Raw genomic sequence first — 15866 nt, forward strand, 5'->3', positions numbered from 1 at the left:
CTTGCAGTCTTTCTAGTCTGCCTTGGGCCACTGTAATTCTAGGACATAGGATTCTAGGATATAAGGTGTTGATATAGTCAGCCAATATTAATATCGTCCATGTGTATCTAGTATAACTACATGAAAGGGTGTTCAGTTGTGTTTTATGTAATGTTATAGTTCTTGGAGCTTGCCTGTGTTGCAAGTTAGTGTGCTTCCTTTTGGTTGCTTTTCTGGCTTCCATCACTTCTACTGCACTGCAGAGGAGTTGTATTTAGATGTTTGCTGCTTTAGGAATGCATTCTTGGGCTCATGTTGGGCTCAATTTTGGACAAACCATCTCATTTGGTTTCTGTGATATTTATTTATTTAAAAATGTTCTTGGCCGCCTTTCAGGGCAAAAGCCTTCCCAAAGCAGCTCACAGCAATACAATACATCAAAACAGTTTAAATATTAAACGCGATAAAAACATAAACACAATAAAATAAAGACAACAATAAAAGCCAACAATAAAACCAACAACTGCATCAAAAACAGCAACAACAGCAGTCATATCAAGACAAGGCCGCAGTGAAATGATACATTTTCAAGGTCTTCTTAAAAGCATGCAATGATGGAGCGTGGCAGATCTCCAATGGTAACTTGTTCCAAAGGTGTGGGCCACTGCAGAGAAGGCCCTCTCGCATGTGATCACGCACCTAACTGCTCTCAAGCAAGCTAATATGGGTGAAGGTGGTCCTTCAAGTAACTTGGTCCCAAATCCTTTAAGGCTTTAAAGGTCAAAACAAGCACTTTAAATTGGGCTGAGAAACACACTGGTAACCAATGCAGCAGGTGCAGTATAGGCACTATGTGGTGAAATCACCTCACCCCCTCCAGTTCTTGGGTGGCCACGTTCTGCACCAGCTGAAGTTTCTGAATTGTCTTCAAATGCAGCCCCACGAACAGCACATTACAGTAGTCCAGCCTGGACATGAGTACTGCATGGATAACTGAGGCAAGGTCCATCCTCTCCAGATAGGGCTGCAGCTGGCGTACCAGCCTAAGCTGGAAAAATGCACTCCTGGACACCGCAGCCACCTGGGCTTCCCCAGTTAACTCAGAGTCCAAGAGGACTCCCAGACTGCGCTCTTGCTCTTTTAGGAGGAGTGCAATCCCATCTAAGACCATTTGTAAACCTCCATCTGAAACAGTTGGTTTCTCACCCCACAGTACCTCTGCCTTGTCTGGATTAAGTTTCAGCTTGTTCACGCTCATCTATCCCAAAACAGCCTCCAGACACTAGTTGAAGAGTTCCACAGCCTCCCTGGGATGTGCAGATGGAAATGAGAGGTAGAGCTGGTATCATCCGCATACTGATGACATTTCAGCCCAAACCTCCTGATGACTTCCCCCAGTGATTTCATGTAGATGTTAAAAAGCATGGGGGACAAGATAGAACCTTGCAGCACCCCACAGGCTAATGGCCATGGGGTGGAACAGAAGTCTCCCAGCACTACCTTCTGAGACTCCTCCTCCAGGAAGGACTGGAACCACTTTAGAACTGTGCCACCCAAGCCCAGTGCAGATAAACAATCCAGAAGGATACCATGGTTGGTGGTATCAAAAGCTGTGGAGAGGTCCAGAAGAACCAACAGGGTTGCAGTCCCCTATCCATTCTCCAGCGTAAGTCATCAACCAGGGCAACCAAAGCTGTTTCCATCCCATAACCAGGCCTGAAACCTGATTGGAATGGATCTAGGTAATCAGATTCATCAAAAACGTCTTGGAGTTGTGAGGCCACCACACGCTCCAGCACCTTGCCCAAGAATGGCAAATTTGACCCAGGGCAGTAGTTATCCAAAACCATAGGTTCTAAATTTGGTTTCTTTAACAAGGGCCTCACCACAGCTTCTTTCAAAGCAGCATGGACCTCACCATACCTCAAGGAGGCGTTTACTATTTCGGAGGTCCAGATATCCAGCCCAGCTCTGGCAGATTTCACAAGCCAGGATGGGCAAAGGTCTAAAGGGCAAGTAGTAGGCCTCAGTCCTCCAAGCAGTTTGTCCATATCCTCAGGTTGCCCAAGCTGAAAGGTGTCCATAACATGACTAGATTGTGCACCAGCCCTGTCCGTATCAGACTCTGTCAAAACAATGGTATCCAAGTCAGCACGAATACGAGTGACTTTATCTGCAAAGTGTCTGGCAAATTGTTCACAGCAGGCCTTTGAGGGTTCGAGTTGTTGTGTTCCAAGGCCTACACCCAAGAGGCCCTTAACCACGTGAAAAAGTGCTGGATGACACCAAGCAGATGCAGTGGTGGCAGAGAAGTAGGATTTGCTGCCATCACTGCCACAAAATAAGATCACAAATGGATTCTTACCTGAGTTCGATCATATTCATTCTGAGTCTTCCGCCGTTTGCGGTCTAATCGTCGACACAGTCATTTCATTGCCCTCAACTCCTCAGAATACCAAGGCACTGACACAGTTCTATGACTAAGTCAAAGACATTTGAGAGCGATCATATCGATTTATTATTTATATATTAAATTTAAATCCCACCTTTGTGCTACAAATAGTGCTCAAGGATGCTAACAATAACAGCGTACAGATAAAACACAAAATTTTAAGTCAGCTTAAAAATCCAATAGCTTGTCTGCATAAAAATTTCTTCTGCCTACCGGCAGAAGGACAACTCAGATAGAGCTGGCCTGGCCTCCTTTGGCAGGGAGTTCCAGAGACTTGGAGCAGTCACCTAGAAGGCCCTCTTCATGTTCCTACCAAATGTGGATCTCATGGTTGCAGGGCAGAGAGAAGGGCCTCTCCTGAGGATCTTAAAACCTGGGCTGGCTCATATGGGCAAATGCAGTCTTTCAAGTAGCCAGGCCCCAAGCCATGTAAGGCTATATAGGTTACTAGCAAATGGACCCAGGTTCGTATGGGTTGGAAATACCCCTTAGTTTGATACAACAAAGCCTTACACACCTGTCAGAGTTGGAGACATTGTGCCTGCCCCATCTGAGTGAAGCCACGCCCACTGGAACCCCTTGGCATGGCCTCTGCCATGGAATTACCTATGTATTGTATTTATATTACTTTTTATATTTATATTATAATTTCAGTTTTTGTTCACTAATTGCTATTAAGTTGATAGTGCTTTTTGTGTGGTCAGAATTTGCTCACTGCTGAATCGTGATGCCAAGTTTGGTTGAAATTGATCAAATGGTATTGAAGCAGTAAATTTGTAAAAAGAAAAATTGATTGGCTGCCACTTTGTTTCAAGATGGCGGATGAAATTTTCACTATGCCTAAAACCATCCCAGATAGAGGTAGAGCAAATCCTAAAGGTTTATCACAATTGGATGTAAGGTTTTTGAGTCCATCAAAGACATACAAACAAATACTTCCACGTTTATATATAGATGGAGAGGGAGAGGATAACCAGTGCTTTGAACTGTGCCCAGAAATGGACTGGTAGCCAATGAAGCTGTTGTCACAAGGAACTCATGCTTCCTATAACCAACCTCAGTCAATAGTCTGGCTGCAGTACTATGGATCAATGAAATTCTGAACACTTCAAAGGCAACCCCACATAGGGTGTGTTACAGTAGTCCAAACAGGATATAAGTAAGGCATGTGTCACTGTTGCCAGATCAGACATCTCTATGAATGGGCGCACTAGCTTTAGCTGTGCAAATGCTTTCCTGGCCATTGCCAAAACCTGGGCATCTGAAGTCCAGGTTCAAGGCTTCATCCAGGAGTACACCCAAACTGTGTGCTTGAGGCTTTATGGGGAGTTCTGCTGCCCTGTATAGTTCCTGGCATATATAGTCCACCAAGGCAACCAAAGCAGGCTCTGTCCCATATCTAGGTCTGAAGCTAAACTGAAATGGGTCTAGATAAATTGCTGAAGCTGAGATGCCACCACACATTCCAACACCTTGTTATCTTCCTGGGCCCCATTTTCATTTCTGCCCCCCCCCCCAACAGTGCCTAGAAATCCGAAAGTGCTCAGAACTGAAGCCAAATAAGCCCTCCTTCTCCCTCCCCACCCACCCCTAAAGCTCTGTGTTCTCAGCTGTCAGTCCCTTGGCCCCCCGGTGCACATGGCTGCTATTCTGGGGGAGATCACCCCATTCTCCAAACTATCCATCTCTTTACTGTGAACCATTAATTTATCTGTAACCTTGGGGTTGGTGTTCCAGAGCAGATTAGGTGGGTGAGAGAAATCCTGTCCATCAAGCTTTTACGTTTGGCACAATGTACAATCTTCTTCCAGTAACTAAGGATGAAGCTATGGCTTCTATTGCTTTATGGCACTGGCAGCTGCAGCAGCAGGGAAGAGGGAAGCAACACAGCTCTTTTGTACACAGTAGTACAGAGTTTGGAACAGGAGGGAATTCCTTCTGCTCTTCTAGAAGGAATGTGAGAGAAAATCCTAGGTGCTAGTATAGGTAGTAACCAGGGCTACTTGGTGACTGGGATTTTTCCAGGCCCAGGTAGGTGCATTGCAGACATGGACAACTTGAGCCCCACTAAGCAGAACACAGCTCACCAAGGGCTTAACAACCCACCTCCCTTCTAGCAGTCTCAGAGAGGCAGTGAAACCTCAAACCTCAAGTTTTCTTATGTCTTTGGTTGACTACCATACATGGCTGATGGACTACCTTCTGCTTGGTGAGTTGCACGTTGTACTGGGCCATGGATTGCTTTTGCAGACAGGAGATTCCCATTATACACATCTCAACTACCTGAAATTCTTCATTTATTTGAAGTCATGTTATGCCCCACCCCTACTATCAATGAAAGCCTTTGGAAAACCTCAATGAATGTGTTAGGTGTTCCATGGACCATTTTGGATAAAATATGATTGCACAACTCTTTCAGAATTGCCACCCATTGGGTTTTTCATTATTTCCACTGAGATAACTTTCTGAATGTATTCATATTGATAACGTTTTACTGAATACCTGTTTTCCGTAGCAATTTGGTCCTTACATATACAGACACACGCGCACACACTTTTGTTCTTTCTCAGATGAAATGTTGAGCCTGTTTTGTTCTGCTTCCTCCCTTAGGCAATTAGTCGCTATTTGCCAAGACAGGATTCAATCCTGAAGCCTTTCATCTATGAAATGGTCCTGCATGAATTTTTGGAGAGTGACTATGAGGTACCACATTATATTATTTTAACGCCATTGACATGGAATGGTGGCCTTATTCTAAGCTAGTCACTGTGCTGGAAAAATAGATAATAGGAAGGATGAGGCACAGGATCAACCATGAAGACTTATGGCTATCACACAGCTGACAGTGACCATCAGCATTGTGAGCCTGGCAAGGATTTTGTATTGGCAAGATAGCAGAGATCAGTGCCACTTGGCCAGCATTCCCCAGTGTGCTTCCAAATGCGGCACAGTGGATGCCATTCACATCTGAGAAATTGGCAGATTTAATTGGCTCCCGCTACATTTGCACAAAGCACTTGACACCATCACTACACTGTATATTCTGTGCAAACCTACCCTTAAGACAATGTACGATCTCCGGGCTGCATCCAGTCCATTAAGAATTTCCCTGCAGAAAAACCTCCCTCCAGGGTAACTGGCAACATGATGGCAAGTGAGGAGAAAAGCCTTTGCAGTCTGGATGCTGAGCACAGCTCTTGCGCTATCTGCCCTTTCCACTAAAACAGCGTCGTCCAATCCCAATAGAACTACAGCAGCGTTAAGGCAATAGAAAAGTGTGAGCCCTGCCTTGCCAGATCAGACCAAAGGCCCATCTAGTCCAGCATTCTGTTACCACAGTTGCCAACCAGGTGCCCATGGGATGACTACTATCAGGACAGAACACAATAGCCCTCCCACTCATGTTCTCCAGCAACTGGTACGGTATGGATATGCATATTGCCTCCAGTACTGGAGGTAATATATAGTCATCATGACTAGTAGTCACTGATAGCCTTATTCTCCATGAATTTGTCTAAACCCCATTAAAAGCCTTCTAAGATGGCGGCCATCACTACATCTTGTGGTAGCAAATTCCGTAGTTTAACTATGTGCTGTGTGAAGAAGACCTGTCTGGAATCTCCCACCATTCAGGTTCACTAGATGACCCCAGGTTTTAGAATTATGAGAGAGGGAGAAGCTTATCCACTTCCTTCACACCATGCATAATTTTACACACCTCTATCATGCTCCTCCCCGCATCACTTAATTGCTTTTTTTCTCAGCTAAAAAGCCCCAAACGTTGTGACCTTTCCTGAGAAGGCAGTTGCTCCAACCCCTTGATCATTTTGTTTGCCCTTTTCTGCACCAGTGACGAGCCAGTTGTCTCTGGGCAGTCACAAGAAGGACAGCTAGTCAGAGGTGTACTGCCTCTGAACTTGGAAGTTCCATCTAGCTATTATAGCTGATAGCCATTGAGAGGCTTAGAAGGTCATGATGCCTGTTTAATTCATACAGGTTAATTGAATGCACAGCAGTCAGAGTATTGATTGTAGATTTCAAACACAGTTTATTGCCAGGTGTGCAGGAAATACTTGTATCCATATATATAAAAATCATATTTGTGTCTATCCTTTCATTAAGGGAGTTCAGTGTGCATGGAATTATCTCATGATATCCATTATATTATGCATATAACACTGCTACTCACCCTCAGCCTTTGGGATATGGTTTAAAATCAGACTAAATAAATATATAAATGTTTTAGCAGGTTTTATGTTTTTAAGTTTGAATAGCAAATGTATACAAATTGTCTGCTTTACAAAATGAAAATGAATGTATAGTATGTGCACTGCAATGGCATAGCACTCTTGTCCTATTCGGGGGCCTCCCGTAGGCATCAGGGTGGCTATCTGTGAAGAGAATGCTAGACTCTTCTTATGTTCTTAGGTTCATTATAGTACTTGCAGGTTAACTTCAGCAGTGACAGGTGAAAATAAAAAGGGACCGCAAAATGAGCAAATAAATGTCTGAGTAATCAGTGGTCTCCGGAGTATATTATCTTGTAACTATTCTTGGTGAACTGAAATAAGCAGAATATTACTTTCTTCCTCTGTTCAGTTATTCCGAAGTGTAACAATTTAGTTCCCCTTCGTTATTCACAATAGTAAGGGGAAATTATCACCGTTCTCGCTTTCTCTCTGAATTCTATATCTGGAAGGTGTCAAATGTCTCAGTAACTTTTATATTTAAGCTCCTCAGAATGCATAGACAAAAATTGACTTCCTTTTTATTCAATAAATAACTCTCCTGTATAAAGGTCACACATCATCCCAATCACATTGGGTGAATACAGGCAACCACTTACTAAATGGTAATCTACCAGAGTGTGAATGTAACCACTTGCTAAGCTGCTCATTTGTTATCACCCAACCTCTGTGGTATGGAGAATTTCACTCTTCAGCTTCTGAAATCTGGGGAAGCACGGTAGTGGTATAATTATCCTGACCACTTGGCAAGATGAAAGATGATTAGCTTACCTAGGTGTGCGTATAATTACTTGGTAAGTTACCACTCCGTAAAAGGTCATCTTTATGCACCCGTTGAAAGGGTACAAGCCTGTTGAAGATATTAATCTAGCTCAGTCTGAATTAATAGCCAAAATCTCTATTCTCCTTTGCAGGATTTGAAATAGAGAAAGATTTGCAAATATGGCCACCCCATTAAATAGCACTGGCTCCAGGGCTGAGGTGAGGTAAACTTAGTGGTCCCCTTTAACCTGGAAGAGGCAGGTGTCAGGGTGCCCCTGTTGCCTACTGAACTCTCCAATAGCCAGAATCAACACGCAGACAAAAGGGCTCTTTTCCAAGGCTTTATTTCCATTCAGCCTAATGACGCTTACAGATGCTAATTGCCAGAGCCAAAGTGGAAAACTCAAAGGAGCAGCCTACCAGGGGATTCTAGCTTGAGGGAAGCAATTGGTCTCTGGAGGAAAAGCGCAGCAATCCTCTGAACTTAAGGAGTAGGAGGGGAGAGTCCACCCCTTTCCCATGGGGCATTGGGGCTCAGCTGTTGTCGTTGCGCCCAGCGGGCTGAGCGCCTCCTCTCAGCGCCCCCAACCTCCCACTTGTCTCTGCGCCTGCACCTCGCATCTAGAAGCTCAAGTTGGCCCTCCCTCTCCCTGCCAGGGTCACTGTCGCTCACCGGGATGTGAGCGGGGGGAGGCTCTCCCTCCAGCTGCGCCTCTGAAAGATGAGCAGGTTCCTCTCCCACAGATTGTATCTCTTCCTCAGAATCAGAACTGCTTTGGGACTCTATGGGCTCAGATCCAACCCTGACAGCAGGGTGTGCAAGATTTTGTTTACACTACCTATGAACTTCTTGGGTGCTCTAGAATGACAGTTCTGTTTGGGGGTGCATCGGGCCTTTTTCTGGTCTTACAACCCTAGCAAATGCCCAATCTCACCATCCTTTGGAGTCAGCCTTGCCGTTAATATAGCTCTGTGCATTCCTTCCCTGTGTGCCATCATGCTCTTTAATCATAATACCTTTCCTAAGGAGGGCCACAGGTTGACCTATGGAAATTTCAGTGGCCTCAGAAGGGCGAGGCACTGAATTTACTTCACTGTAATTTTCAGGACTTTAGAAAGGCATATTTAGTCTTTGTTGGACCTGGGCAAGGATAGATTTCTCAGAGCAGAAGTACACATTACACTTGGCACAGGGCTGCCATCAAAAACGGTGTCCTTGTGTTGAATTCAACTTGGTGATGCCATTTTCAGACACAATCCTGTGTCAAGTCTAATGAGTATTTTGGCCTCAGTGGCATTTTGCAGCTATATTTCCCTGAACGTTAAGGAGAATAAGAGCTGAGATGGTTCTTTCCTTCTTAGATCCAATGTATATGTGGAAATCTCATTGACTGTTCTTACTTTTGTTATAAATAATTAGAAGTGTATAGTTTAAGAAATCAACATTTCTTGATTAATGAAACTGTTAATGATTTCTTCCTGATCTAAATAGGTTGCATTGCAGACCAACTTGAGATTTTACAATTTTTGTTAGATGTTGCCATTGCTGTTCTGAAAGCCCTTACTTCCCTTCTAAGGCTAAGATGCTAACAGTGCAATCCTATACATACCTACTCAGAAGTAAGTCCTATTGAATTCAATGGCGCTTACTCCCAGGGACTTGCTGTAGGATTGCAGCCTAAGGGTTAGATCTAGCATCTGCCTTCCATGGATGGAAGGACTACCCCTGATTTTTGGGTATCCCCTCTCCCCACCCTGTACCACAACTCATCCCATTCAGCAGGGTCCCCCAACCCTCTGTGTAGCTGTCATGGTGAGGAGGGTGGGGAGTCTGTTTACACCAGCATAGTTGCATGCATCTAAATCTGGATCCAATTCTAAATACAGATCTGGCTGAAAAATACCACTAACTCCAGGTTTATTTAACCCATAGTCTGTTGAATTCCAGGTTGTCATGATGTGCAAACCCAGCCATGCTAATAAACCATAGTTTGTTACCCACGAACAACCCATAAAGAGAACCCATGGCTTGTTGTTTGGTTGTGAAATGGCACAACAACTCCAAGTCAGGGGCTGCATATTTATAATGGCAGCTGGCAAGCGCTGCAGCTCCTTGAGAGTTAATTAACCTGCCATGGGCTGTTGTGTCATGCGAACCAAGCCACCATGTGTTTGAAACATGCTTTCGCTTTGCCAGGTTTATACAGCAAGGGCATTAAAGTGTGATTTTTGAGTGTGGGATGGGTTAGCTACTGAGAATGTCTTGCTACCTACCCCATAGTACACTTAGGGTACAATCCTATGCATGTTTACACCAAAAAAAGTTGTACAACTCCTAGCAATGCTAGGAGTGGTAGGGCTTTTCTTTTTTGGTTTAAACTTGCATAAGATTGAACTCTTAATTGTCTATTCAGGAGGGAGGTCCTGAAGATGTCTTAAACATAAAAACAGCTGTAAAAGCTTGAGGCCTAGCAAAGGTCCTGGGCGCTCTTCAACATTTTAGGCAAGGTTTTGCTTGTTTGGTTTGTTAACTAACTGATGAATACGAAACTTAATCCAATCTTTTCATTTTAAGGGTTTTGCAACATTAATTAAGGAATGGCCTGGAAATCTCTATAATAATGCAATAATTGTCCAAGCAGTAGTGGATCATCTGAAGAAAGATCCACAGAACAGGACTTTGCTGAAAACACTTGCAGAGTTGTAAGTCTGTATTATAGTCAATTTGAATGGCTTCCTTAAAACAGGGTTTGTTTTTAACTGTTTCTATCCTCTTATAATCAGTTGGAGTTCCTTCCCTGTGTATGTTAATTGGATTCTCAGGGTTTTAACATTATTTCTCCACATAAAAATAATTTGTGCTTCTCACACCCACCCCTTTTTTGAGGGGCTGGGGGAGCTGGGTGAGGAGGTTTAAATATCTTGTAGGAATATAATTTTGAAAAGCACCACATCAGTGGCAAGCAAAAGAAATGTTCCAAAATAAGTAATTTTGGACTAAAATTAGCCTTGGAACGTATGAATCTAGTGATATTTTTGTAAGGAGTCGTGAACCGGGGTACCTACTGTGCCACTGGTGTCTTGCTTCCCCTGCAAACACATCTCTGGTATGTCCTAAATTGACCTGCAGTTCTTTACTACTCAGGTTTTTGACTACCCTTGCAGTGTTCATTAATCAAAAGATGGGGCATTGGTTATGGATCATTGGGAGCCCTTATGGAAGAAAATAGAACAAGAAAACATGTCATCCAATTATTTTTCTAATACATATAGACGAAAAGTGTTTCCCATTATTCTAAATGATGGCAAAATGTTTAAGCCATTTGTGTTCACCTTTTAGCAAAACAGTGTTTTCCAGGCGGGTGGATGGCTTTTTCAAAAGGCCCACATCTAGGTTTGTTCGTAACGTATGATCCTCCTCATCAGGTACACCTATGACCAACGCTACAGAAAGGCCCTTGAAATTTACCTCACACTGAGACATAAAGATGTTTTCCAGCTGATCCACAAACACAATCTTTTCAGCTCCATCAGGGACAAAATTGTTCTGCTAATGGAGTTTGATTCAGAGGTATGATGGCTTTCAAGTGGTTTCTTTAACACTTTTTTGTCTGTAAGAATTTTAGCAGAGAGGGGAAAATATAATACAACCAATTGACCATTATATTTTGGATAAATTCTGGTGCGTAAGAATTTAGATAGCCAAATGGCTGAATTAGTTGTAAATTCACAAAGTCTTTTCTACAATAATGTTGTTTTACTGCTGAGGGACCCTAAGGTTTAGAAAGTAAGAACAACAACAAATGCATTGTTTGGTGTTAAGGGGAAAAAAACTGTGGTCATATAATATTGGGAAAATGATTCATATTTTGTACTACTTGCATCCATAAATATTCAGGTAAGTTTTGCCCTAGTTGGAAAAGCAGAGCATGAACAATAGAGATCCCAACCATAATATACTTGAAGCAGATATTTGCTGAAGGAGCCCTATAACCTTTCCAAATAATTATGAAGTATAATGAGCCAAAGTGCTGATTGTTGTAAGAAACCATATTAATTTATCATACATGCACTGTAGATATTCTCACCATGTTCTCTATTTGCTGTTAGCACATCTCCTTGTGAAAGCTCCCCATACTTTAAGTTGCATTCAAAAAAATAAAGATTTATGCCATACATACATCCCTTTCCTTTCATCCAACTGACCGAGAGCTCATAGTGTGAGAAAAGCTGGGTAGCTTTCACTTATGCCACTCAGTGGCTGTTTCTCAAGACAGATGTAGGCAATCTCTATCTTATGACCTATTCAGTTGTGGTTTTCTCTAGGGAGAGGTCAAGAGTGAGTCTCAGGCTCACACACACCCTCCCCTGCCTCTCTCACTATTGGGAAAAGTGAATTTCTCAGCTTCATTGGAATGAATGGCTTTTTGGGATGACTGTTCTAACAAGTTCTGTGTCTCCTGGTTCAGTTGTTCACTTCCTGCTGCAGTGAAAGGAGAAGGAGTGTGCAAGTCTGCAGCCCTCTCCCTGAGGGAAATCTCGTCTGAACAGGGTTTACGATGAAATCTACTAAACATTGTACAGAAATTCCATTTATTTAATGGGAATTACACAGGGGTTCATGTTATAGCTTTCACTTGTAAGAAGTATTCTAGTATAGTGAAGTTATGACTACACCTATATAGATATAGGCTACAAACCAGCACACTCTCCCATTGTCAGCCAAAGCAATGAAAGTATTTTGGACTCTCATCAAGCACCATCTGTCTTAGCCAGCAATGGGAGCCCCACATGTTCTGTGGATAGCAGCAATAGATACTATCATAGCATCTCTTTCTCCCACCTGTCAGGAGCGCCCTAGCTGCCTGTTACAGTCTACTCCAATAGCCAACTCAAGACACAGACAAAAGGATTCTTTTCAAGGCTTTAATCCTTTTACAACTTAATGACTCTTTCAGATGCTAATCACCAGCGACTAAGCAAGGAACAGCACTGGGGAAAGATAGCAGAGTAGCCTATGCTCCAGGTTAGGCAGTTGGTCCCCATTCGAAGGAGAATCACGGGGAGACCCTGAACTTATGGGCTAGGGAGAGATCCTCCCTCTTTCCCTTGGGTCCTCAGGACGTGACCGTTGCTTGCGCGCCAAATGAGCGCTACGCCTCCTTTCCGCGCCCTCCATCTGTCCTTGCTCCCTGCGTCGGCGTCAAGTGTCCAGCAAACCCCCCTCCAGCACTCTCTCACTGCCAGGGTCACTATCTCTCCCAGGAATGCTGGCAGGAGGAATCTCTGCCAGCTGCTGTGCCTGTGAGAGATGAGCAAGCTCCTCTCCCACAGATTGCTTTTCCTCCTCAGAATCAGAACTGCTCTGGGGTTCTGTCGGCTCAGTTTCCACCCTGACACCACCAGCATTCTTCCATCTTTTACCATAAATTGCAAAGCAATGTCTGTTTGCAAGACAGAGACTGGGTTCACAAAACACGACAACCCATACTCAAGGTTGAGTGTGGGTTGTCTTTGAACCGTGGGTTGTTGTGTTGTGTGAACCCAGCCATGCTAACAAACCATAGTTCATTAATCACAAACCATGAAGAGAACCCATGGTTTGTTGTTACATTGTGAACTGTGGGTTCTTCATGGTTAACAAACCATGGTTTGTTATCACAGCTGGGTTCACACAGCACAACCCACAGTTCAGTAGCAACCCATGGTTCAACAAAAACTCACACTCAACCTTTAGTATGGGTCATCGTGTTGTCTGAATTCAGCCAGAGAGTATAGTTGAAATCTATACAAACATATAACCATATCAAATTGTGCATTTGACATATATGTTCTTATATTTATTTTTAGAAAGCAGTTAATATGTTTTTGGATAATGAAGATAAAATATCTGTGAGTATAACCATTTCATTATGTTTTCATTGGTTAGTTGGCTCCATATCACCCTTTCTGAGACATGTGAGCAAGACATTTACCACAGAAGCAGCCAAGTCCTAATATCTTAACTCTCTTTGCTTTTAGATTGATAAAGTTGTAGAAGAATTAGACAACAGGCCTGAATTGCAGCATGTGGTAAATATGGTGGTTTGGTGGTTTTTATGGAATCTCAGCAGGTGTTCTCTTGGTGCACATAAACAGATAAATATTTCTATGTGATGGCAACTAAAACTAGTCTTTGACTTCAGCAGCAGTGATAAAACACACTGGTTGGAGGAAGATACTTGATTAGCCACTTCAGTAAGAAAACTGAAGGGAGTAAAAGCTGTTATTCCTACAAAGCATTTTAGCCCCAGATTGTGCTAGGCCCTCTATGGTAACTACCTAAATTCTGACGATGAACTATGATAAATCCCAACACACTTTAGACTCATTGCAGCTGAATACCTCCTTTCATATGCATCCCATAATAGCCTCTGAGTTCCACCAAGGACACATCTGTGCATCAGCAACAGACGTTGAGACAGAAAGATTAGGAAGTTGGGTGTTTGGGGAGGGTGTCTGTGTCGGTCCGTCCCCCGCCTGGATATAGAATACCCTTGGAGAATCAACGACTCCCAAGCCTGAGGACCTTTCAAGACTATTGTATGACCTACCTGTCTGGGCTGTCTTTTGTGATGTAGGGCTAAGGACCAAACGGTATGTTTCCTCAGTAATTGTGTGGTCCCAGCCTCATGTTTGCAGAGGTAATGGTGCCAGACAGCACTTCCAGGACAGGATCACTGATTTTTCCTCACCAGCTGTCCTGTACCGCAAGCTGGACTTGCTTCCAATTTCAGAGGCCGGTGGGTGGGAATGAAAAACTGCCTGGGCTGAGGATATTTGTGAGGGAATGTTTATAGTTTTTGTTCTTCAGTGGGTAGGGGAAAATTAAGCACCACTGATTCTTCCCTGCGAATTCCACCCCTTCCTTTCATTAACAGTATGAGGAGGAAATGGCATTGAGAACCCCATATTTTCTTTGTAACATCTAATTTGGCCCTAAATCAGCAGGGGGTGGGGGATTTGTAATATCATCCTAATGGGATGGACCTTTTATTCTGTTTTATTGTGGATTTATGCATATGGAACTTTCAGCGCTGGATCAGTTGTTAAGATTAGTTTGGGACTATTTTCATTTTATAAGTATTTATAGTTTTTGTTCTTCTGGTTGGTTTTTAGTATTTGCATAAACTCTTCAAGAGAGACCATCACAAAGGACAAAAGTATCACGAGAAACAAATCAGCCTCTACGCTGAATATGACCGGCCAAACTTACTTCCGTTTCTCAGAGACAGCACCCATTGCCCTTTAGAAAAGGTGAGGAAAACGTCTCAAAATATATCAGTTTTTTAATTGGTGGGAAAACTGTTGGTTATGTAGCTTCTGTTGGGAACTCAAGAGCTTACCCTCAACTTTGCAGCATTTTGGTTGATCCTAGTAAAATTATTGCCATCTGTGGCTTTTTGATTTGTAGTTGTGCTGGCTACTCTGTATGTAATGCTAACCTCTGCTGGAACTTTTGAGAATTGCACCAGTTTATTATTTTCTCTCCTGGACAATTCCTGGACTTAAAAAGAGTACCGTGGTGGTCCGGAGATGGTTTTTCTCCCATTGTTAATTTTTATTTATGCATTTGAAATACTTAATAATATTTTGCTCTTCAGTCCAAAGGTGCCCTCACTGTCAATATTTTTAAAACAAAACACAAAATACATAGTAAAAATAGAGCAGAACAAAATGCAGGGGGGTGGGGTGGGCAGAAGCTAGTAACACATTAGGATAAAATCACACACCTAAAAATAGAAGAATGAAAAGTTCTAGGTGAATAAAAAGATACTTGGCACCAGGAAGACTTTTGGGTAGCTGCCAGGCGACCTTCCTTGGGGACAGGGTAGCCCAGCAAAATGTTCTTAATGGCGTAGGCTCATTGCTTTTTTAATATAAACCTGTCAGGGATCTGCAGTCAAGCCTGGTTCTGTAATCTGTGTATGATACACATGTTTCCAAACATGTGCTTATCTCCATGTATTTATCCATACATTCATTCATACATTCATTTATTCATATATTACATTTTATGTGTACATAAGACATTTTAGGTGTACATCTAAAAATCTAATGTGTAAAGTAGGCCTTTTTCATGTTGAGGGGCAGATTTTTTCACCCTGATTCTGTTCGCTGTGCCAGATGTTTTGGTTAGGATTATGGAAGGGGGTTGTTTTTTTGTGAGGTATGATGAATAAAAGGTTGATAAAATACACAAGTGTATATTACAGTTCCTCTTAGTGGGCAAAATATGTTTTTATTATTATTAGTCATATTTGTATCCAATCCTTTGTCCAAGGAGCTCAAAGTGGTGGTACTACAGTTTTATCCTCACAGCAACCTTGTGAGGTAGGTTAGGGTGAAAGAGAGTGACTGGACTCATTACACAATACTGGCCATCA

At 42.8% G+C, this 15866-nt stretch overlaps 1 protein-coding gene across 10 annotated transcripts in view; it reads left to right on the forward strand.

Annotated features, from left to right (window-relative positions):
• Positions 1-15866, forward strand: part of VPS41 (VPS41 subunit of HOPS complex) — a 147022-nt gene that overhangs the window by 105953 nt on the left and 25203 nt on the right. For all 10 annotated transcript variants that reach the window (XM_084857840.1, XM_084857841.1, XM_084857843.1 and 7 more), the window contains 6 exons: positions 5042-5134; positions 10016-10143; positions 10867-11011; positions 13291-13332; positions 13462-13512; positions 14599-14736. In XM_084857840.1, coding sequence (XP_084713966.1) covers positions 5042-5134; positions 10016-10143; positions 10867-11011; positions 13291-13332; positions 13462-13512; positions 14599-14736 — 597 coding nt within the window. The remainder of the gene's footprint in view (positions 1-5041; positions 5135-10015; positions 10144-10866; positions 11012-13290; positions 13333-13461; positions 13513-14598; positions 14737-15866) is intronic.

Source organism: Heloderma suspectum, chromosome 5, assembly GCF_057233095.1.
Source record: "Heloderma suspectum isolate Gila_16-S chromosome 5, 16-S_ref, whole genome shotgun sequence".
NCBI lineage: Eukaryota > Metazoa > Chordata > Lepidosauria > Squamata > Helodermatidae > Heloderma > Heloderma suspectum.